Source organism: Rattus rattus, chromosome 2, assembly GCF_011064425.1.
Source record: "Rattus rattus isolate New Zealand chromosome 2, Rrattus_CSIRO_v1, whole genome shotgun sequence".
Lineage (NCBI taxonomy): Eukaryota > Metazoa > Chordata > Mammalia > Rodentia > Muridae > Rattus > Rattus rattus.
Window position 1 is genome coordinate 172285221 of NC_046155.1, and position 23493 is coordinate 172308713.

At 48.8% G+C, this 23493-nt stretch overlaps 1 protein-coding gene across 1 annotated transcript; it reads right to left on the reverse strand.

Annotated features, from left to right (window-relative positions):
• Window positions 1-7285: 7285 nt before the first annotated feature.
• Slc1a5 (solute carrier family 1 member 5) lies at window positions 7286-21902 on the reverse strand. The gene is made up of 8 exons (XM_032894352.1): window positions 20781-21902; window positions 17472-17520; window positions 16336-16380; window positions 14560-14717; window positions 10755-10988; window positions 9612-9806; window positions 9401-9535; window positions 7286-8072 (listed from the first exon to the last, which is right to left on the reverse strand). The coding sequence occupies exons 1-8, from the start codon at window positions 21344-21346 to the stop codon at window positions 7835-7837; spliced, it is 1620 nt and encodes a 539-aa protein (XP_032750243.1). The 5' UTR covers window positions 21347-21902; the 3' UTR covers window positions 7286-7834.
• Window positions 21903-23493: the final 1591 nt, after the last annotated feature.

Sequence of the window (23493 nt, forward strand, 5' to 3'; positions counted from 1 at the left end):
GAAACTTAACTAGGACACTGTTCAAGCATGAGACTTGAGTACGGATCCACAGCACCCATGGAACTTTACACAGGGGGCTGAAGTACCGACTCAGAAAAAGACAAGCTGCTCTTGCAGAAGACTCAGGTTCCGTTCCCACAACCCACGGTGTGTCAGAACCATCACTAACCTTAGTTCCACGGGATCTAATGTCTTTTCTGGTTTCCAACGGCATCAGAAAATACACACAGGCAAACCTCATAAACATAAAAATATTTTAAAAACAAAAAACAAAAGTTGGGCAGTGGTGGTGCGCACCTTTAATCCCAGCACATGGGAGGCAGAGGCAGGCAGATCTCTGTGAGTTCGAAGTCAGCCTGGTCTACAGAGCGAGTTCCAGGACAGCCAAGGCTCCACAGAGAAACCCTATCTTGGAAAACAGAAAAAAAAAAAAAAAAAAAAAAAAAGAACCAAGAATAAGGTAAAGGAACTATTGAGGGACATCCTGAGGTCACAACTGAGCAAACCCTGCCCCACACTATAAGAATAGAGCCAGCAAGCCGGCTCAGCGGGTAGAAACACCTGCCGCCCGCCAAGCTTGAGAAGCCGAGTTGGATCCTCAGGCCACACTGGGTGTATGAAGCATAAATGCCCCTCCCCAGTAACTGTATAAAGAATATTAAATTCACTACTTTACCAATTACCAGTCAGAAGAGAAATCATTCCTACTTTTTTTTTTTTTTTTTTTTTTTTTTTTTCGGAGCTGGGGCCCGAACCCAGGGGCTTGCGCTTCCTAGGGAAGCGCTCTACCACTGAGCTAAATCCCCAACCCCTCATTCCTACATTTTTAATAGCCTGTACATCAAGATCAGACCGACTAAGCCTAGCCTTCCTTGCAGGTGAAAATACTATTGTGAGAATACTATCAATCTCCACCCCCACCTTGAAGCCTCCATCGTGAACACAAGGTCTCCCGTGAGACTCTAACTGCCTGTGAATTTTCCAGGAAGTCTATCAGCCATGTAAAATAAGGGAAGCTTGTGCCATCTGTGTTCATTAGAAACTTGGCCAAGGCTTGCCTCTCACATGGGGACACCTTGTAGCCCACAGCACTTGGTAATTAGCCACCAGACCATCTTCCAACACATTTGGAGCTGCCGGTTTAGTGGGTACCAGTGTCAGACTTCCTCCTAGGGTACCAAGGAGGGGGACCCACACATGTGCACAGTATTACAAATGACTACTAGCCTTTTGGCTGAGGCTATAGTCAGTGGGAGAGCAGTAGAGGGCTTGCTTAGCATGCACAAAGCCTAGGGTTCAACCCCCATCACTTAAGGAGATAGTGGCAGAAGAAGCGGGAGTTCAAGAGCATCCTCAGCTACATGGAAATGTCTAGGCCAGCCTGGGCTACATGTCGAGTTCTCAGCTAGCCTAGCCTACAAAGCAAGAACCTGTCTCAAAAACCAAAACAAAACAGGACCCAGGAGACAGCCAGGTAGATACGGGTGCTTACCACTGAGCCCCACAGCCCACACAGGCTGGAAGGGGAGCACTGAGATTTGTCCTCTGACCTCCACACGCATACATGCGTGCTGCAGGCACAACAACCAGTAAGTATAAAACGAATGAGAACTCACTAAATAGTGGCTGGAGAGATGGCTCAGCAGTTAAGAGCACTGACTGCTCTTCCAGAGGTCCTGAGTTCAATTCCCAGCAAACACACGATGCCTCGCAGCCACCTGTAATGAGAGCAAATGCCCCTTCTGGTGTGACAGCAACATCATATATGTAAAATAAATAAAGAAAACCTCTTTAAAAAATACAAACTACCTAAATAGCTAGAGGAAGTGATGGGTGAGGAACATTGGTGCATGGGGTGGGAGTGAGGGATCACATTGATATCCTGAGGTGAAGAAAACCCAAGTAGAGATGTGGGCAAAGGTGTCTGGGGGAAGTGACAGCCAGAGCAAGGGCTCTGGGGCAAGAGGAGCCTGGCATATGCAAGACATAACTAAGAGGCAAGACGGGGTCAGGTACTTCCACCAAGCCTGCCCTCCCTCTCTCTCTCTCTCTCTCTCTCTCTCTCTCTCTCTCTCTCTCTCTCTCTCTCTCACACACACACACACACACACACACATTGCTGCACTTGAATGCATGCAAGCACAAGCACACCTTTTTCTTTATTTCTATGAGTACACCATTGCTGTCCTTAGACACACCAACAGAGGGCATCAGATTTCATTACAATTGAACTCAGGACCTCTGGAAGAGCAGTCGGTGATCTTAACCACTGAGTCATCTCTCCGGCCCCACACTTTTTTTTTTTAAGAAGAGGGAGAAAAGGGGGAGAGTTAAAGATGGATATGATCAATATATATTGTATACATTTAAGAAATTGTCGGGGTTGGGGATTTGGCTCAGTGGTAGAGCGCTTGCCTAGGAAGCGCAAGGTCCTGGGTTCGATTCCCCAGCCCCGAAAAAAAGAGAGAAAAAAAAAAAGAAATTGTCAAAGAACACCGGGTGGGTGATGAACAACTTTAATCCCAGCACTCGAGAAGCAGAGACAGGGTTCCATGAGTCCGAGGCCAGTCTGGTCTACAGAGTGAGATCTAGGACAGCCACAGCTACACAGAGAAACCCTGGCTCCGAAAACAAAAACAAAGCAATAAATAAATAAAAAGAAAAGAAATTGTCAAACAGTAAGTAAAATGTATTCTAAACAAAATTATATATATGTTTTCTCTGCATGTACGTCTGCACACAAGAAGAAGGAATTGGATCCCATAAAGTTAGACAGTTATGAGCCACCATGTGGGTGCTAGAAATTGAACTCTGGACTTCTGGAAGAGTACCCTGTGCTCTTAACCACTGAGCCATCTCTTGATCTCCTAAAAACAATTTTTTTTTAAAAGAAAGAAATAATAAAAGCTGGAGAAAGGCTGAGACCTGGAGTTCCAGGACAGCTAGACTAGGGAATGAGATCTTGTCCCTAAAACAACCAAGTGAGCGAAGCGAGAAGTAAGAGTTGGTGCCCTCTTGTGGACATATGGGGGACAGTTTAACTAGGAGCTTGCAGAGGTAGGAAGTCTCAGAAGCCTTTCAGAGGTGAGGGGTCAGCTGGACCAGGGAAGCAGCCAGTGTGGGAAGGGAGAGGAGCCAGATGTGGAGTTCTTTGGGGAGCAGGAAAATGTGGTGTGTGGTAGCGTGACTATGAGACATGGAGGGCAGGGACTACAGCTCAATCGGTGGAGGGTTGCCTAAATGCACAATGGCCTGGGATGGGTCCTCAAGGCCAACTACAACTGGGCACAGTGTAACATACCACTCAGAAACAGATCAGAAACTCAAGGTGGCTGGGCAGTGGTGGTGTACGCCTTTAATCCCAGCACTCGAGAGGCAGATCTCTGAGTACAAGGCTAGCCTGGTCTGCAGAGTGAGCTCCAGGACAACCCAGGCTATACAAAAAGAACCTTGTCTTGAAAAACATAATAATAAAACACACACACACACACACACACACACACACACACACACACACAAGAAAGAAATTAATTCAAGATCATTTTCAGCTGCATAGTGCCAGATAACCTTGGGTTAAATGGGACCCTGTCCTGGAAAAATAAGAAAGGAAGGAAGGAACGAAGGAACGAAGGAAGAAAAGGAAGCAAGCCCTCTAAGTCAAGCATGGTAAGGGTCACCTGTAACACCAGCACTCAGGGGACAGAGCCAAGAGGATAGAAAGTTCAAGACCCACCTGGCTACCTAGCCAGAATCTGTCTGTCTTTCTCCCTTCTTGAAATAAAAGCAGCCCACTATGCTAGGATTCTGAAACCACTGATGTAAAGTTATTATCCAACCATTTCACAGGATTCAACCTTGGGACTGAACCCAGGACCACAGGCTTGCTAAGGAAACCATCTAACCACCAAGCTACCATCCCCTGCCTACCCCTCTCGTGACGCAAGGTCTGATGTAGCCTAGGCTGGCCTAGAACTCACTAGGTGACCTAGCACTCCTGATCTTCCTGCCTGCACTTCACACACACACACACACACACACACACACACACACACACACACAGAGGGAGTGGCAGTCAGAGGAGTTGGTTCTTTCCTTGTTTCTGTGGATCCTGGGTATTGAACTCAGATCATCAGGTTTAGCAGCAAATACCTGTGCCCACTGAGTCCTTTCACTGACCCTAGGCTGTTATCTTGGCTTTGTAAAGATTTCACATATCTGGGTGCTTTGCTCAAGCGTGCGCATGCTGTGGTTACAGGCATACCATACCCACCCAGGACTGTTATTTAAAAACCCCTCTAATACTCTTATTACAACTTAATAAGGACAAGGACATAACAGAAAGCATTTTAGACATCCGCTCCATAAGGATTCAACAGTAAGCTCATTAGTAGTGAGTGAGTGAATGTGTATGTGTGTGAGTGTGTATGTGTGTGCGTGTGCAGGATGGGGACGTGGAGTCAGGTGTGAACCATAATGACCATAAGTAGTAGCAACCAATATCGTTCTGAAAAGACTCTTGAGTCCTCCATGGTTTTTTATTTATTTTTTATTTTATTTTACTTTATATGAGTACACTGTAGCTGTCTTCAGACACACAGAAGAGGGCATCAGATCCCATTGCAGATGGTTGTGAGCCACCATGTGGTTGCTGGGATTTGAACTCAGGACCTCTGGAAGAGCAGTCAGTGCTCTTAACTGCTGAACCATCTCTCTAGCCCCAAGAGTCCTCCATGTTAAGACCCATGTTAAGATCCATAGGTCAACAGAGCGACATGGGATGGGGAGGAAACAGCTGCTGGACCGCAGCAGAGCCCACAGCCTGCACACAGGCAAGGCTTGCCGGAGCAAAGCACACAGCAGGCTGAAAGCCATAGGATCCAAACACAGCAAGACACTGAGTGCCATGGCAGAGTTGGAGTCTCCAAGACAAAGGAGAATCAGAGAGCAAATGAAAGTCAGGCGAGGGGTTGGGGATTTAGCTCAGCGGTAGAGCCCTGGGTTCGGTCCCCAGCTCCGAAAAAAAAAAAAAAAAAGAAAGAAAAAAGAAAATCAGGCGAGCGGCCGATGCCTCACACAGACGGATACCCATAAACAAAAATGATATGGAAGCAAGGAAGGCAGGTCTCTGTGAATTCAAGGCAGCAAGACCCTGTCCCAAAATTCCAAAAATAATAATAATAAAATTAAAATAAATATAAAAAATATTTTAGAGATGGCCAAGCATTTAAAAGCACTGGCTGCTTTCCCAAAGGACTTGGGTTCAATTCCCAGCAACCACATGGCAGCTCACAAGTGTCTGCGACTCCAGTTCAACAGATACCACACATGTATGTGGTATACAGACACTCAGGCAAAACCTGATTTACAAAAAGATTGTAGGGGCTGGAGGGTAAGGACACCCCAATAAACCCCACAGGATCAACTAACCTGGGCTCCTGGGGCTCACAGGGATTGAACTGCCAACCAGGGAGCCTGCATAGTTAGGACCTGGGCCCTCTGCACATGTTACAGGTATGCAGCTTGGTCTTCTCGTCGGACTCCTAACAGTGGGAGAAAGGGCTATCTCTGACTCTGTTGCCTGCCTTTGGGATCCTTTCCCCCCATGCGGTTGCCTCATGTAGCCTTAATAGGAGAGGAGGTGCCTAGTCTTACTGCAATATGATATGCCATGGCTGGTTGATTAATATCCACCGGGAGGCCTGCCCTTCTTTAGAGGAAGAAAGGGTGGGAGGGGAAGAACTGGGACGAGGGGGAAGTTGGGGAAGTCGGGGAAGCTGTGGTCGGGATGTAAAAATTAACTAGTTAATTAATTAATTAATTAAAACATTCTAAACAGGATTTGGTGGCCTGTATCTTTAATCCTATCACTCAGGAAGCAGAAGCAGGAGGATCTCTGCTAGTTCAGGACCAGCTGGAGCTACATAGAGAGAATCTGTCTTAAAAAAAAAAAAAAAAGGAAAAGAAAGAGCAAAGTTATTGTATGGGAAATACCTGGATAGTGGGAGTACATGCAGGAAGTCACAGTGGTAAATGAACTTTCTAGAAGTTGTACAAGGCCACCCCAGTCTCCCACCTCCACCTCACCAACCCAATGCTGGGGTGAAGACAACAACCTCATGCACATTAGAAAGGCTCTACTACTGAGCCACACCCCTGCCCCTCACTGGGGGATTCTAGGCAGGGGCTCTACCACTGAGCCACGCCCCCAGCCCCTCACTGGGGGATTCTAGGCAGGGGCTCTGAACCTGAGTCACCCCAGCCCCTGTACAGGATTTGTAAATAGAACACAGAACAAAATGCACCGGCTTTTACAATCACAAGTTAATTAATTTCCCCAAAGTTAATGCATTATTCATCTTATCTAAAAGTCTCTAACACTGGGCCAGGATCAGTGGCGATTTTTAGCAATAAAGATTTAAGTATAGCTGAGTGTCATGGCGTATGACTTTAGTCCCATCATTCCGGAGACAGAGACAAGTAGACCTCTGTGAGCTTCAGTCAGTCAGAGGTACAGTGAGACCTTGTCTTAAAATGAGATGCTGTGGGTATGTGGAGCTCAGAAAACAACTTGGCAGCATCAGGTCTCTCCCACCTGCACAGTGCTCTTAAGTACTGAGCCACACTTCCAGCTCTTCTGTCCTCCCACCATGTGGGTTCCCCAGATAGAACAAGTTACCTGTGCCCCTGAGCTGCCTTACCTGCTCACCATTTCTTTTTTGTTGTTTTTTGAGACAGGGTTGTGTGTGTTCGGCGGTGGTGGTGGGGCTTGGCCCTCCTAGAACTTGGTCTATAGATCAGGCTGGCCTCAAACTCAGAGATCTGGCAGCCTCTGTCTGTCTCCCAAGTGCTGGGATAAAGGCCGGTGCAACCATTACCTGACCACATGGTTTCTGATTAGTAAAATCCAGTGAAATCTAAACTTGACTTAGGTGTTCATATGATTTTTATATTTCGTTGAAATAGTAACCATATGTTTTTAGAGATATGGTCTCCCTAGGAAGCACTGGCTGGCCTGAATCTCACTGTCCAGACCAGACTGGGGTCAAACGCAGACATCTGCCTTCCTCTGCCTCTGGAGTACTAGGATTAAAAGCGTACGACACTATGTTCAGCTGAAATTGTTTTTTGAGACAATGTCATCAGCCCAGGCTGGCCTTTAGCTCCTGATTTTCCTTCCTGCATCCTTTTCCAGGTGAGAACCTAGAAGTTGCTTCCCTAATGCTGGAATTTAAAGTTTTGTGGCACCACACTTGGTATCACTCAAGACTCCAGAACCATGGTTAACACATTTGACACCATTTTATTGCTAAAAAATGTGATTTGGAGTGACATTTATTTTTGGCTTTCCCTCAGGACTCATGGGAATGTTTGTTGTCATGGAGGAGCTACAGGGAAGGTTACAGCAAGTGCGCACGCACGCGCGCGCGCGCACACACACACACACACACACACACACACACACACACACACACAGCACAGCTAGGGATAGTAAGAAAATATTTCATCACAATATTTTGCCTTCAAAGGGTGGAGACCTCTACAGGGCAACCCATTCCCTGAGACAGGTATGCAGGAGGGCTCTGGGAGACAGATAAATGCCATCTCCTTGAATAGGGGACAGGATGGGGGAAGATTTAGGGACACATTCATATATAACCACATGCACCCCAGCAAGAAGGCTCTGAATAACCTCTCCAGGAAGGAGATGAGGACCCCCAGGTTGCCGGAGTCTGTAAACAGCCTCCCCTCAGGCCCACACCCAGTCCATTTCTCCAGCTCTCAAGAGCCCGATTTCCAAAGTGAGGTCACCAGGGCATAGAAGCCCTCCAAACATTCACATGACAGATTCCTTTTCGCATGTGGCACTGGAGTCCCCGGAGGGTTCCCGGCACTGTTTCAGGAGGGGGTTCCCCTCCTCTGTGGCGAGGGGCAATGGTTTCTGAGACACGTCGTTCTTCACCTGGATCAGTTCAGGCTCTGAGCTCGGCATCTTGGTGCGATCCACGTAACTCTGGAGCAATCCGGCCCCAAAAGCATCACCCTCCACGTTGAGGACCGTACAGGACCTGTCCCTGAAAGGGGGAACACAGCAATCACGTGAGACAGAAGGAAGTGGAAGCAGGAGGCCAGGGCTCAGGTGGACCATCCTCAACCACTAGAAGAGTCGCTTTAGGAGACGGTGTCTCTCTACTTAGCCGTCCTGGAACTCAGTGTAAACCAGGCTGGCTTCAAACTCAGAGATTCTCCTGCCTTGGCCTCCCAGGTACCGGAGTTAAGGATGTGTAGCACCACACCTTACAACCTTATTCTTTGTCATAGCATCTCTCATGGAACTAAACACCATCTCATCCATCAGCCAGACTGGCTGGCCAAAGAGCTCAGAGATCCATCTGTCTGCCGAGTCTAGGTACCACATAGTTGAAAAAGAACCAATCCGCAGCCTAATGTTTGTGTAGCAGGGGCTTTACTACCTCCCCATTGTACAGATGGGGAAACAGACACAGGAGGATTAAGGTCACTACAGAGCCTAGCCTCGGAGTCACAACTGCAAAGGACAACGTGCTGCTCTTCTAGGTTTCCTTATAAGACTCCAAAGATTGGCCAGGCATAGGGCATGGCTTGCATGTGTTTTCCTAGTACCATGGAGTCTGAGGCAGAAGGAGAGTTTGAAGCTTGCCTGGATTACAGGGCAAATACCAGGATGGCCAAGGGGTTACATCACGAGATCCAGGGTCAAACAAAATATAAAACAAAAGACACACCCAAAGCAAACAAAAAATGGTGGAAGAAAAAAAACAGACACATCATGAAACATGCCCTATCCCGTCACCCAACGGTGCACTCATATAAATAAAGACAAATGTGTGTATGTGTGTGTGTGTGTGTGTGTGTATGTGTGCATGTTCGGGTATAAACTTTTTTTCCCCTTAAGATTTATTTACTTTATGTATATGAGTACACTGTGGCTGTCTTCAGACACACCAGAAGAGGTCATCAGATCCCATTACAGGCTGTTGTGAGCCACCACGTGGTTGCTGGGAATTGAACTCAGGACCTCAGGAAGAGCAGTCAGTGCTCTCAACCACTGAGCCATCGCTCCAGTCCACTCATGCACATTCAAGTGCAGCAATGTATGTGTGTGTGTCTCACAACCGTCTATAATGGGATCTGATGCCCTCTTCTGGTGTGTCTGAAGAGAGCTACAGTTTACTCATATACATAAAATAAATAAATAAATAAATATTAAAAAAAAAGGGAAAAGAAATAGAACCCCTGAATTGCTAACTATCCCTATGAATAGAAAGATTAAGATCTCATGAGCTCACTGTAGACCTGTCTTGTGTTTCTTATTCTGCACAGGAGATGCCTCAGTCCCCCCAACTCCTGAGGCCCCACTCACACTAGCCAGTCCACGGCCAAGATCAAGGAGATGTCTTTGACAGGGAGGCTGATTGCTTCTAGAATGATGGCAAGGGTGAGGACGCCCCCTGCAGGGATACCTGCGGCCCCGACACTGGATGCAGTAGCTGTGACCCTGGGAGAGAGAGGGCAGGAGGTGAGGTGGCAGAATCCTGGAGGCGGGGCCTCCTGCCTTGGCACCCAGCACTCACAGGATGGTGATGATCTTCACGAAGTCCAGGGACATCCCATTTAGTTGTGCAATGAACACTGCCGCCACGCACTGGAACAACGCTGCCCCGTCCATATTGACGGTAGCGCCGATGGGCAGGATGAACCGGCTGATGTGTTTGGCCACACCATTCTTCTCCTCTACACACTTCATCATCAGGGGCAATGTGGCAGAGCTAATAGAGAACATCACACTGAGTGAGCGAGACTTGGGGAGCACTCTGGGACCAGCATTCCTGGACTGCAAAGCCTAGGCCCAACCCCAGCTGAGACAGTCACAAAATCACTTAGCCCCGCCCACAACATCCAGAGTCCCCGCCCACAACATCCAGAGGCTCCGCCCACCTATCAAAACCTCCTTTCCTCACACCCCCTGGAGCTTCTGCCTCTGCAAACACTTACTACAGAAAAAAACCCCTAGTGAGAGAGAGGAGAAAGGGATCCCAAAAACACACAGGAAAAACAAGGACAATCTCAAACATGTAGGAGGTGAGGAAGGACACCTGCAGGTGTCCTCTGACTTACACAGGGCACTGTGAGCTCACACAGAAAGAAAAGGAAAAACGACAGAATTAAGAAAAAAAAAATACTGAGTCAGTAACTCTCTCATTTTTTTTTCAAGGGCAGCGCAATCCAGGACCCCAGGACACTGAGTGGCGAGATGGCTCAGTGCTTAAGAGCGGTGGCTGCAGGGTTGGGGATTTAGCTCAGTGGTAGAGCGCTTGCCTAGGAAGCGCAAGGCCCTGGTTCGATCCCCAGCTCCGAAAAAAAAAAAGAAAAAAAAAAAAAAAAAAAAAAAAGCGGTGGCTGCTCTTCCAGAGGACCAGGGTTCAATCTTCAGCACCTATATGGTGGCTCACAGCTGTAACAAACTCAGGGAAAATCAAAGACCTGGCCTGTGGGCAAGTAGGCACACTGCAAACAGACATTCAGGTAAAACACTGATACATAGAAAATAAAAATAAAAGTTAAGAAAGAAAAGAAAAACTGAACAAAAAAAGTAAAAATAAAATTAAAAAGAAAGACATCTGCGTCCACATCAAATGACCCCAGACATAATACAGGTCTTCAAACACTGATACACCCTCCCAGTTCCCTTTGTTACATTTGGTAGCAGATCTCACCTAGAAGAGGTCCCGAAAGCTGTAGCCAGGGGTGTCACGATGCCCCACAGGAATCGATAAGGGTTTTTGCGGGTAAAGAGGAAGTAGATGAGAGGCAGAACCAGGAGCCCGTGGATGGCGTGGCCCAGCAGGCAGCACACGATGTATTTGCCGAGGCCGATGAAGAGCTGGCGGATGTCTTTCATCTCCACAATCTTGCCCGCCACCAGGAACAAGATGCCAATGGGGGCGTACCTGATCATCAATCACATAGACAGATTGCTGCTGCTGATCATGGGACTGTCACAGTCACTCTCTGTACGCAGCACTTCAGTTGACCACACTTCTCAACCTTTCCTAGAAGTCTGGAGTTATCCAGAGCACCAGTCCAGGACTGTCTGGTCAGAGACTCAGATAACTGTCTGAGACACGAAGATAAAACAGCTACGAAATAAAAGCCCGCGCATGCGCACCCGTTTCCATCCCTACCAGAACAGCGACCTCAGATGTAGACTTGAGGGTGAATGAGAGAAAGAAAGCACCCATTACTCTGAGTCAATTGCTTGTTAAAGCAGCTGCTGTCCTTCAGGAAAAAAGAACGGTGTTCCTGGGTCACTCTAACTCTCAGGTCTGTGGTACTTGCAACATACCCCACCCAAGCCTTTGATCATGGATGACTGACAGCCCACCAGACACTTAGGAAGTTAAGCTATGAGGATCCAAATTCCAAGGCTCGAGGCTGGAGAGATCGATGGCTCAGCAAATAAGAATGCTGGCTATTTTCTCCAGGATCCAGGTTTATTTCTGGGACCCACATGGTGGCTCATAAGCCTTAAACTCCACTTCTAGGTGATCTGGTGGTTTTTTCTGACATCCACAGACACTGAATACACATGGTGCACAGACATACATGTAGGTCAAACACTTACCCACGTAAAATGTAAATCTATACATACCCACACATAGAATAATAATTCAAGGCAATAAAACCCTCCCTCAGAAAGTAAAAAGAGGGCTGACAGGTGTGGCTCAGCAGTATGGCTCAATGATAGCTCAAAGACCTGCTTTTAAACTTCGCCACAGAATAAAAGAAAACACCAACCAGACAAGGTAATGCTACTAACCTCCGGGAATTGCTAAAGGATGAAGCGAGACACTACCTGGGAGGTATCTGTACACAGACCCACTTCTGGTGCAAAAACCCTCCCTGTGTCCTACTGCAAAGACTCCCATGATGCACTTGCTGTTAGCCCGGTTTCCCTAATACCCTCTTGCTCTGCAGTCACGGCCGATTGTCTCCTCAGTTCCTTGTCCTTTACACAAAAGAAAGGCACCAGTTCCCAGCTACCTGAGCAACGAGGGTGGGTCAGTTGGGCAAGTCCTAGCCACTCAGATGTGCCCAGGAATTTCATAAGCTCAAATGCTTAAATAAACATTTGCCATTGTTTACTGTGAGCAGAGAGCAGAACAGGCAGTGGCCTGAGAAGGTGTATAAACCCTTTTGTGACTTCTGAAGCAGCTGTGATGGCACCATTTTCTGCAGAGAAAAGCTGAGGCATAGGGAAGTTAAGTCTAACTTGGAGTAGCACCCAGAGCTGGGAAACGGCAGCACCGGGGAGGGAAACCAAGCTGTCTCTGAAGCTTTTCTGAGCCGCATAGACAAAAGCTTTTTTGCCACCTCACCTGGCCCTTCCCCGCCATGTCTTCCTCCTGATCAAGACACACTAGGGGGCAGGTATCTGGTTCAGTGGCAGAACCTAGAACACCCACCCCCTCCAGTGAGGGGCTAGGGGGGTGGGTGGGTAGGACTCCACCAAAGAGATCAACAGCCACACACACACACACACACACACACACACACACACACACACACACACACACAGCATCGAATATGGTGGTGGGTGCCTGGGTTCCCATCTCTTGGGTCCAAGAGTAGGGAAATTAGGAGATATAGGAAGTCTAGGTTACATAGTGAAACCCTATTTCCAAAAATGTCCAACAAAAAGCTTATCCAGTGAGCATGGCTGGCTTAGTTTTGGCTTTTTTCATGCTGGGTTTCTTTTCGTAGCCCTGGTCTAGCCTTGAACTCAAAAAACCTGCCAACCTCGGCCTCTCAAAAGCAGCGTTACACGAAAACTTGACGTTTTGTTTTGTTAATTAATTTTTTAAAAGATTTTATTTATTCATTTTATGTATATGAGTACACTGTCACTGTCTTCAGACACACCAGAAGAGGGCATCAGATCTCCTCACAGATGGTTGTGAGCCATCATGTGGTTGCTGGGAATTGAACTCATGACCTCTGGAAGAGCACTCAGTGCTCTTAACCGCTGAGCCATCTCTCCAGCCCTTGTTTTGTTTCTTGAACTCCTTGCTTCTGCCTCCCACGTGCTGGGATTAAAGGCATGCTCCACCACTGCTCTGCACACTTTCTTTTGTTTTTTAAGATAGTATCTTACAGTTTGCCTCACCAATTGGCACTGGCTAAGTAGAACAAACAAACCTTAAACCCACAAAGATCTATCCACTGGCCTCTGTCTCCTGAGCACTAACATTAAAGGCACGTTCCACCATGCCAGGCTAAGAGTTTTCCATGTCATTCTACGTGTTTGAGTGTTTTGACTACATGAATGTCCACTCATCTTGTACATATCTGGGGCCCTAAAATGCCAGTACAGGGGGCCTGACCCCTGGAACTGGGATTACAAATGATTATCAGCCACCTCGTGAATGTTTGTAATCAAACCTAGGTCCTCTGGGAGAGCAGTGAGTAATGTTAACCCCGGAGCCATCTCTCCAGCCATTGGAAAGTTACTTTTCTTTTTTTTTTTTTTTTTTTCGGAGCTGGGGACCGAACCCAGGGCCTTGCGCTTCCTAGGCAAGCGCTCTACCACTAAGCTAAATCCCCAACCCGAAAGTTACTTTTCTTAAAGATTCATTTTTATTTTACATGTTGGGGGTTTGGCTTGTATGGCTGTGTACCACATGAGTGCGATTGCCCACACAGGCCAGAAGGGGCCAACAGATTCCCTGGAATCTGTTAGAGATGCTTGCAAGATACCATGTGGATGCTGAGTAACAAAAAGGGGTCCAGTGACGGACAGCCGGGGCTCTTAATCACTGAGGCATCTCTCCAGCCCCAGGAAAGTTCTATCTTGGAATCGGGGGAGTTGTTGTTACTATTACTTTTTGAGGGGGGAGTGAAAGGTTTGTGGAAGTAGCCATCTTGTCTTTTCTCTCCATTTCTGATCTTTACATCCAGGCCAGGTGGGTGGACTAGATGTCGGGGCAGATGGACAGGAGGAAAGCCAGAGGTCCCTGTAGGTGGTTTTCACTTTCATTTCCTGAAGTCATTTATGAAAAACCAAAGGCCAGTCCTCACACCAGGGGCTGCTCAATAGTTAGAACCAGGCACAGGGATAGAACACAGGGTGCCCACGACACCAGTGAGGCAAGCACTCTCCGGCTCCAAATAAACTTCTTTCCTGTGCTTCTGCGGTTCACCTACACTCAGATCCTCAGTTCAAAAGGAGCCATGCTATTACATTAAAGCCGTGGTACATCTGTTTGGCTGTCTTCCATCACCTTCTAGAATGATCAAGAAGGCAAATGTATCAGTCCTAGCACCCATGGACTACAGGGTAATCACCGTTTACAACGGGGAGACTGAGGCACAGAGAAGGCAAGTCACTGCCCCAAAGTCACACAGCCAGGGAATGGGGGACACGAGATCTGAATGCAGAACCCTTTGGGCTCTAGGAAGCACATTGGGAGGCTCCCCTGTGTCACACAACAGACATGCCCACCCCTTGTTCCCAACACCTACCACATAATCCAGGAGACCAGGACCATGGTGGCATCATTGAAGGAGTTGAAGAATCGGATGAGCAGCTCACCCTCGGGCCCCAGCTTCCTCAGAGCCACACCAAAGACTATAGCGAACACGACCAAGCCCAGGATGTTCATCTTCATCTCACAGTGAGGCTTCAGGAAGGAACAGAGGTAAGGTGGGGAAAGCGTGTAAGCCATCTGCACAGCCACTGAGTACCCAACACTGCTGATCCCGGCTGGTTGGTTATTTTTGGTTTTTTGTTTGGTTTTTGGGTTTTGTTTTGTCAGCTTTATACAAGCTAAATTCGTCTTGGAAGAAGGAACAGTATCGACTGGGAAACAGCCTTGATCTGACTGGCCTGCAGGCAAATGCAGTCGGGGGAAGGATTATGGGCCCCAGAGGTGATAGGAACCCCACAGGAAGACCAGATCAATTGACCTGATTTTGGAACTCTCGGAAACTGAACCACCAACCAAAGAGCATACACAGGATAGACGACCTAGGCCTCCCCAAGAGCAGCCTGGCCTCGAATTCAGGGATCTCGGGTCTCTGCCTCTGGAGGGATGGGGCACCACTTTTTTTTTTTCATTTTCATTTCTTTTTTTTTTTAAGATTTATTTATTTACTTTATATAAGTACACTGTAGCTGTCTTCAGACACACTAGAAGAGGGCATCGGATCCCATTCCAGATGGTTGTGAGCCACCATGTGGTTGCTGGGAATTGAACTCAGGACCTCTGGAAGAGCAGATGGTGCTCTTAACCGCTGAGCCATCTCTCCAGCCCTTCATTTCTTTTTATTTATTCACTTTATATCCCGATTACAATTCCTCGCCCAGTCACCCCCTCCTACAATCCTTCTGAATTCCAGGACAGCCATGGCCACACAGAGAAAACCCTGTCTTAAAAAAACAAAAAATACGCAGCAAGTGTGTATCTCAGTCTTCACGTGGGTCCCAATCAACTAGAGCAGAGGCTATCCCAAAAGCTGTGGCCTCTCTGCGGGATATGCTCCCCTAACTGGGCTGCCTTGCCTGTCCTCAGTGGGAGAGGATGAACCTAGCCCCTCAGAGACCTGATGTACCAGGGTGGGGGGTGACCCAGGGGGTGCCTTCACCCTCTCAAAGGAAAAGGGCAGGGAGGGGGAAAGAATTGTGGAAAGAGGTGAATGGGAAGGGGCAGCAATCAGGATGTAAAGTGAAAACTAAGAAATAAATAAAAATAAATGAAGAATGAAAAAATTTATGTGGAAGCTGGGTGTGGTGGGGGCACACATTTAACCCCAGGAGGCAGAGAGATCTCACAATTTGTAGCCAACCTGGTCTACAGAGCAAGTTTGAGGACAGTCAGGATTACACAGAGAGATAACACCTTAAAAAAAAATTTGATGTGAGAAAGCTCAGCCCACCTCAGTTAGAGCACCAGGAGCCACTGCTGCCAGTTTGGACTGCAAACTTTAAATCAAATTTCATGCTTTACTGTTTTTTGGGTTTTTTCCTTTTAAATGTGTTTGACTGCATCTACATCTGTGTGAAGGTGTCAGATCCCCCTGGAACTGTAATTACAGACAGTTGTCGGTTGCCACATGGGTGCTGGGAATTGAACTCAGGACCTCTAGAAGGGCAGCCAGTGCTCTAAACCACTGAGCCATCTCTCCAGCACCCACACTATACATTTTTGGGGGAAGACTCAAACAGCAAAGGGAGGAAGGTAAACTGAAAGCCACATCGGGCCAGGAGTGTGGAGCTTCTTCAGACCTTGTCTTGCTCACCTGGTCCATGGTTGCATTGCTCCTCTGTGGACAGGCGCCACATGGCTGAAGACAGATTGGAAGGATTAGTGTCAACTGTCATCATGGCTCCCTACTACCATGCTCACCCCCCCCATACTCCAAACCCTCCAGCCCCACTCTTTAAGATAGCCTCTTGTAGCCCAGGCTAGCCTACAACTCCCTATGTAGCCAGAGATGGCCCTGAGCTCCTAAAATATTTTACTCCTACTTATTACTGGAATCACAGGTGTCTGACACAATGCTTGGTTTACTCAGTGCTCTGGGAATGGAACCCAGGACTTCAAGCATGCTAGGCAAGCACACTACCCACTGAGCCACAACCCCAGTCTCAAGGGTTGCACACTAATCCCAAGTTTAAATCTAAATACACACCAACTTTTTGAAAGATCCAAAAGACAAAGAGAGGGAAGGGGTGTGGGTGGGGGCTACACTGGGCCAGAGCAAAGCTCTGCTGGGCCTCCACCCATTAGGTCACATGTATTCCAGATGTGTTGATGTCTTTAGATACATGCGAGGTAGCAAACTGCAGATGGGGTCCCTTCCAAGTGCTGGGATTACAGGTTAAGAGCGGTTCACACCAATGGCATTTATCAAGATACTATCTCCTTGTCTAGCCTGAACTCTCTGCTCAACCCCAGCCTTTCTCAGTTAGTATTTCAGCCTCTCCCATATTCTCATTTCTTTTTAAAATTTAACATTGTGTGTGTGTGGCACATGCACACACTCACCCATACACATGTGCACATGTACACTCCTGAAAGTGTTGGGAGGTCAGAGGACCACGGTGTGTTCTGAGAATTAAACGGTGGTCATCTTCTCATACAGGACATGGCTACCTATTGTCCGGCCAGTCCCCTCCAGAATCTCAATTCTTTTTTTTCTTTTTTCTTTTTCTCAGAGCTGGGGACCGAACCCAGGGCCTTGCGCTTGCTAGGCAAGTGCTCTACCACTGAGCTAAATCCCCAACCCCCAGAATCTCAATTCTTAATGAGAAAGGCATGGATGAGTCTCAGTGGCAAACCTAGAACTCTCTAAGGAAGCTCCTACATGCATTTCCCTTCTCTAGACCATAACCACCCACCCCTAAGCCCCTCAGCACACCCCAGAGGACTCACAATGCGGAAGGCAGCAGAAGCAGACACCAGATTGGAGGGGAACATATTCCTGCAGAAACAAACACCTATGTTAGTTACGGTCCAGGGAGGGTGGGGATGGGAACCTCTCTTGGTTGCTTAAGAAAGGGGCTGCTGAACTACGAGATTACAGTCACATTTTAATTCACACACAGAAAACCATCACTCTACATATAAATTTTTCTTTTGAGAGTGTCTCACTATGTAGCCCTGGCTGGCCTTGAACTCACAGAGATCCACTTGCCCCTGCCACTGTGCTGGAATTAAAGAGATGCACCATCATGCCTGGCCATAAACATGTAATTGCTTGGGGCACACATGCTCCCTACTCCTGTTTTCTATTGTGTGGGTTCCAGAAAGCAGCTTCAGGTCACCAATCAGCCTTGGCAAAAAAAAAAAAAAAAAAAAAAAAAAAAAGGTTCCTAAGCCCTGAGCCCTGCCCCCACCTCCTGGCTGGCCAACTTTTGTTTTTGTTTTTTGCCACATAGAGGTAGAAGGCAAGGACCTTACCTACTCTACAACTGAACTACATCCTCAGAGATATTTTCATTTTTTGAGACAGGGTCTTGCTAAGTTTACCCAGGCTAGCCTTAATCTGTAAGCCCAGGCTTGCCTCAGACCTGTCATCCTTCAGCCCCTTGGGGTAGCTGGCTGGAGGAGCAGGCCAGCACACCTCTCCCAGGATGTGGGAGTTCCAATTACCCTCCTGTGGCCCCAGGAAGTGGGTGTGTCAGAACCAAGGAATTGTGGGTTGGAGGGGGAAACTAGGCTTTTGAGAGGCTGGCAAGGGCGGGGTCACACCAGGACTGAGCTCCACCCCCCAGAGACCATTTAACACCCTGGGGTTCTTGCATCAGCTACTTCCTGGAGGGTTATCCCTAAGGAGCCGGCTGGAGGGTGAGAGAGCGTGGGGGAGGCCACGGACATGATGAACAGTGGGACTGCTGTTCCAGTCATGAATATGCATCTGTCCTTGCATGGCCACTGGTGTGTGGCGGGTGCCTGCCATATGCCAGGGGGCACATTTACTGCTTTACATAGCCAACCCCTTTTTAACTGAAGGGAACTCCAGGTGCGTTGGTGCAGGCACGGGGACAACCGCAAGGACCCTGTCTTAAAAACCCCATAGATAAATGAAGGGAACCGGAGGCACAGAAAGGCAAGAACCTTTCTCAAGGGAGAGCTTGTCCTTGTTCTTGGGGGAGAGAGATCCTCACGGGACCCAGGACTGCCTAGAACTCTTGATCTTCTTTCTTCCACCCTACCGGGCTGTGGCTTGGCAGTGTGGGCGGCCATGTCTGACTTGTACACCGACTCTTGAACGCTGGCCTAAGCAGTCACATGGCCAGGGGCACAGTTGTAAATGGTACCATGCCAATGGTGTTGCACGGCTTTAATCCAGCACAGGGGATGGGGGTGTGTGTGTGCAAAAGACAAGTGGATTTCTACGAGTCCCAGGAACAGAGAAACCCTATCTCACCCCACTCCCCCCCCAAAAAAAAACCCCAAAAGTGGTCCCACTAAGTGTGCTAGTGCAGGAGACTCGGGGGTCAAGGGAACGGCTAAAGAATCCCAGCATGAGGAGTTGGGGATTTGGCTCAGTGGTAGAGTGCTTGCCTAGGAAGCGCAAGGCCCTGGGTTCGGTCCCCAGCTCCGAAAAAAAAGAACCAAAAAAAAAAAAAAAAGAATCCCAGCATGCACATGGCAGCTTACAATCCCCTCTAACTTCAGTCCCAGGGAATCCAATAACCTCCTTTGGCATCTGCGGGCACCAGGCACACATGAAGTGCACACACATACATGTTGGCAAAACACTCACGCACATAAAATAAAAACGTAAAGAGTGCCTGGTCCCTCGTGGGTATGTGTGCCTTGCCACTGATTTAAGGCGACCTGGGCTTCTGAAGGCCCATGTTTACCTGCCTGAAAGCTGACTGTGAAGTGTTCCGGCTAAGACAGTGGTCAGCCAGCCAAGTGTGAGTTCCAGCCCTTTAGAGCTTGCCCGGGAGGAAAAGCCTCGGCTCACAAACAGCCTGAAGGTGGGTGTGCCTATTAGCAGCCCTGGGCAGGGCTCAGGACCCAGCTAATCTCTGCCAGCCAGAAGGTATCCTCACCACGGACACCAAGAGCCCAATCCTCTATATCATCCCATACTATGACCCAGAAGCAGAGGATGCCCTGTTTTCTGACTCACTGCTTCCACATCCCCACCCCCACCCTCACCCCGCCCCCCGCCTCTCTCTTCCTTCCAGGAAATCCCCAATCTGAAGATGCTGAAACAGAGGGCCTCGTGGCAGGGCCACGTGGACCTAGAGTCTAGAGACCTCCAAAGTGGGGAGGGTACAAGAAGAATAAATGTCACTCTCCGCTATGGAGGAGGCATTGAAAGGGAGCACACAAGAGGAAATGAGACCGTAGGGCAGGGAGGGGAGAAGGCACCCGGAAGGCTGGCTGCCTGGCGCAGGTGGACTAAGGAGGGTTAGAGAGAGTGAGCAAGAAGCGGGGACCCTCCTATCAATGGGAATCAGGCAGCCCCTCACATCACCACTGGACCTCCAAGGCTCATAGGAGAAAAAGGGGCGCAGACCCTGGCTCCAAATCCTTAGCCAGGAGCCTCACCTCTGCCCCCTTTGCCACCCAAAGAATCCCTCCCAGTAGTTTGCACAGCGTTCTTGATTGTTTTTCTTTAGTGGTTCATCACACCTGTTAATTTGGATAGGGGTGCTGGGAAGAAGGGGATAGCCGGGATGAGGGGGGGCGAGCGTAGGAGAGGGGTTGTTCTGACTCTTCTTAGGACAGACCTTGTGTCTCTAACACTTCTCTTGCAAGCCAAGGAAGGAGGCTGAGGCAAGGACAGCAGCCTGAGCTACCTGTAGCAGACTTGGTTTTAGGAAGCAAAATGATGCGCCTTCATCCCAGTCACTTGGGAGATGGAAGAAGGGTGACGAGGAGCTCAATGCCATGCTTGGCTGTACTGTCTCCAAAAGTCGTCTTATTTTAATATTTTAAGAAGGTTTAATATTTTTCCTTTCTCTAAAAGCCCTCCAAGTCTAGGACCGCCCCCAAATGTAGGGAACTTCCGCAAAAGTTCACCCCTCCAAGATGTTAGAGGTCCTGTCACCATTACCTTGTTTTCCTAAGACTCTAGAAGGCATGTCTCATTCTGGAGCGCCCAACCTTCGTCACTAGTGGCGGTACACCCGTGTGATCCCTGCACTCCGGAGGGATAAAGCAGAAAGACTGCACGCTTGCACTGGTCCCTTCCCACCCCACTGCCTGGCGGGAACGCACCTCAGGAGTTCCAGAAAGGAATCCAGCACCTCTTTGGTGGGTGCTCTGTGGACACTGGAGTCTACAACAGAGGAGTTGATGGCAACAAAGGCGGCGCCCGGCTTCAGCGCCAGGGCCAAGGCCACGCCGAGAGCCGAAGAGAGCAGTGTGGTGACCAGGAAAAAGAGCAGGGCCCAGGCGCCCAAACGGCCGAGCGCGCTAGGGTCCAGACTGGCTGCACCTCCGATCAGGCTGCACACCACGAGCGGCAGGATGATCATCTCCAGCAGACGCAACAGCAGCTCTCCCGGGAAGGCGAAAGCGGTAAAGCGCGCGTGGCCCAGCGCCTCAGCACCGCCCGCCGCCGAGACCCCCAGACCTAGCATCACGCCAGCCACCGCCGCCGCCACCGTGAGCAGAACCAGCAGGTTGGCGCGAAGGCAGCGGCTCACTTGGTCCCGGGAACTGCAGCAGCCACCTGCTTTCGCTCCCTGGTCCTCTCTGGACCCCAGCCCCGAGCCACAGTTCGCGGTGGGATCCACCGCCACCACCCCTTTGGGGTCAGCCTTAGGAGGATCCACTGCCATGTTGAGCCGCAACGGAGGGGTTCCTTGTGCGCCTAGAGACTGGATGTGAGGTCCTTAGGACGGAGAGAGGAGGCTGAAACTTTGCAACGGTCCCTGAAGTTGTGCGTCCACTGGATTTCTGAGACTGGAGGGTCCTAAGCTTCCTGAGCTGGGCGCGGAGATCCCTTTTTCCCCCGGTGATGTCGAATTTCCGAAAACTGGGAGTTGAGAGCGCCTTTGTAGCTTTTCGTTTTTTTGTTGGGGTGGCGAACAGTTCTTCAGATCAAGACGTAGCGGTCTTTGATTCCCTGAAGGATTAAGGACGCTCAGGTGGTGTAGATCCGGGATGTCTGGCTCCGGGAACCCAAGATCCGTGATCCCAGGTCTAGGCTGCCTGACTCGGATTCTTGGGTTCCAGAGCCCTAAAGGTGTGGATTGAGGGTTTCGAGCTCTGGAGACAAAGTCAGATTTCCATATGCAAATAGTAAGTAGCACGGGGATATGGAAAGTGGAGCAAATGGGATAAGGGAAGAAGTCCAGACCCTGCCGCGTGGCTCTGACCCCGCTGGAAGGAAGCGACTAGGATTAAAAGCAGAGGGCGGAACTTGAAAAGGCGGAGGCCGTCCCACAAGCGCTGATTGGGTATGGAACACTGGGCGTCTGGTCTAAACGAGGGGCGGAGCCAAGATCAAAGAGGGCATCCAATGCTGAGTAAAACTGCACAGCAAGGGGCGGGGCCGGGAAGGCGGCAGGGCCGGAGAGGGTGCAAAGGCTCCAAAAGGGGCCATACCCATCCATATGCACCTCACCGCAGGAAAAAGAATCTTTTTTTTTTTTTAAAAAAGATTTTCTTCAGGGTTGGGGATTTAGCTCAGCGGTAGAGCGCTTGCCTAGCAAGCACAAGGCCCTGGGTTTGGTCCTCAGCTCTGAAAAAAAGAAAGAAAAAGAAAAACAGTAAAAGATTTTCTTCTTATATATGAGTACACTGTAGCTGTCTTCAAGCACACCAGAAGAGGGCATCGGATCCCATTACAGATGGCTGTGAGCCACCATGTGGTTGCTGGGATTCGAACTCAGGACCTCTGGAAGAGCAGTCAGTGTTCTTAACCGCTGAGCCATCTCTCCAGCCCCCCCCCCTTTTTTCTTTCCCTTTCTTCGGAGCTGGGGGACCGAACCCAGGGCCTTGTGCTTGCTAGGCAAGCGCTCTACCACTGAGCTAAATCCCCAACCCCCAGCCCCTTTTTTTAATTTTACTTTTTAAAAAAGAATCTAATGGTGGTTAATAACTGATTATTCACAACAGGACCCCTAGAAAGGGGACATCTTTAATACCATCTCTCTGGAGGCAGAGGCAGGAAGATCTCTGTGAGTTCAAGGCCAACCCTGGTCTTCAGAGGGAGTTCTAGGACAGGCAGGGCTACATAAAAAAAAGAAAAAAGAAACCCAGTCTGTAAAACAAATGGGGGGGGAGGAGGGAGGGGAGGGAGGGAGGAGGGAGAGAGAGAGAGAGGAGAGAGAGAGAGAGAGAGAGAGAGAGAGAGAGACTATCTATTCCTCTTTTGTTTTTTGAGACAGGGTCTTTCACAGAACCTGAGCTCATTAATTTTGTCTAGACTTGGGGCCAGCAAACCCCTGAGGTCCTCCTGGCTGTTGTCTGTGTCTGCCAGCAGCAGAGTTAGGGAGAGTTAGAATCATTCACTGCTGGGCTTGGGGATTTAGCTCAGTGGTAGAGCACTTGCCTAGCAAGCGCAAGGCCCTGGGTTTGGTCCCCAGCTCCGGGAAAAAAAAAAAAAAATCATTCACTGCTGTGCCAGGCTTTTACATGAATGCTTGAATTTGAACTCAGGCCCTCATGCTTGAGCGAAAAACCAGTCTTTTTTTTCCTCCATCACAGATTGGGTGCTCCATGTAGGAGCATGGTACATGCACACACACACACACACACACACACACACACACACACACACACACACACAGATATATAAATAAAAAAAAAAAAATTTTAAATGGCCAATTCACCACAAACTGCATTGTTAATCTAGGCATTGTTTCGTTACCCTCAGTGGTAAAAAATAGCAGACTTAGAAGGAGGAGGAAAGAGAACTACTGAACCAAGGAACTTTGGGACACATAGGGTGAGTTTGGGCCAGGACACTGAGGTTGAAGTT

Bases quoted from the DNA above. Each gene is read 5' to 3' on its own strand.
- Slc1a5 (XM_032894352.1), bottom strand. From the start codon at position 21,346: ATGGCAGTGGATCCTCCTAAGGCTGACCCCAAAGGGGTGGTGGCGGTG. The intron at 16,381-17,471 runs GTGAGTCCTCTG...ATCTGTCTTCAG, and splicing joins CTTCTGCTGCCTTCCGCATT to CCATGTGGCGCCTGTCCACA. The intron at 9,536-9,611 runs GTGAGTGCTGGG...TCTCTCTCCCAG, and splicing joins GTGAAGATCATCACCATCCT to GGTCACAGCTACTGCATCCA.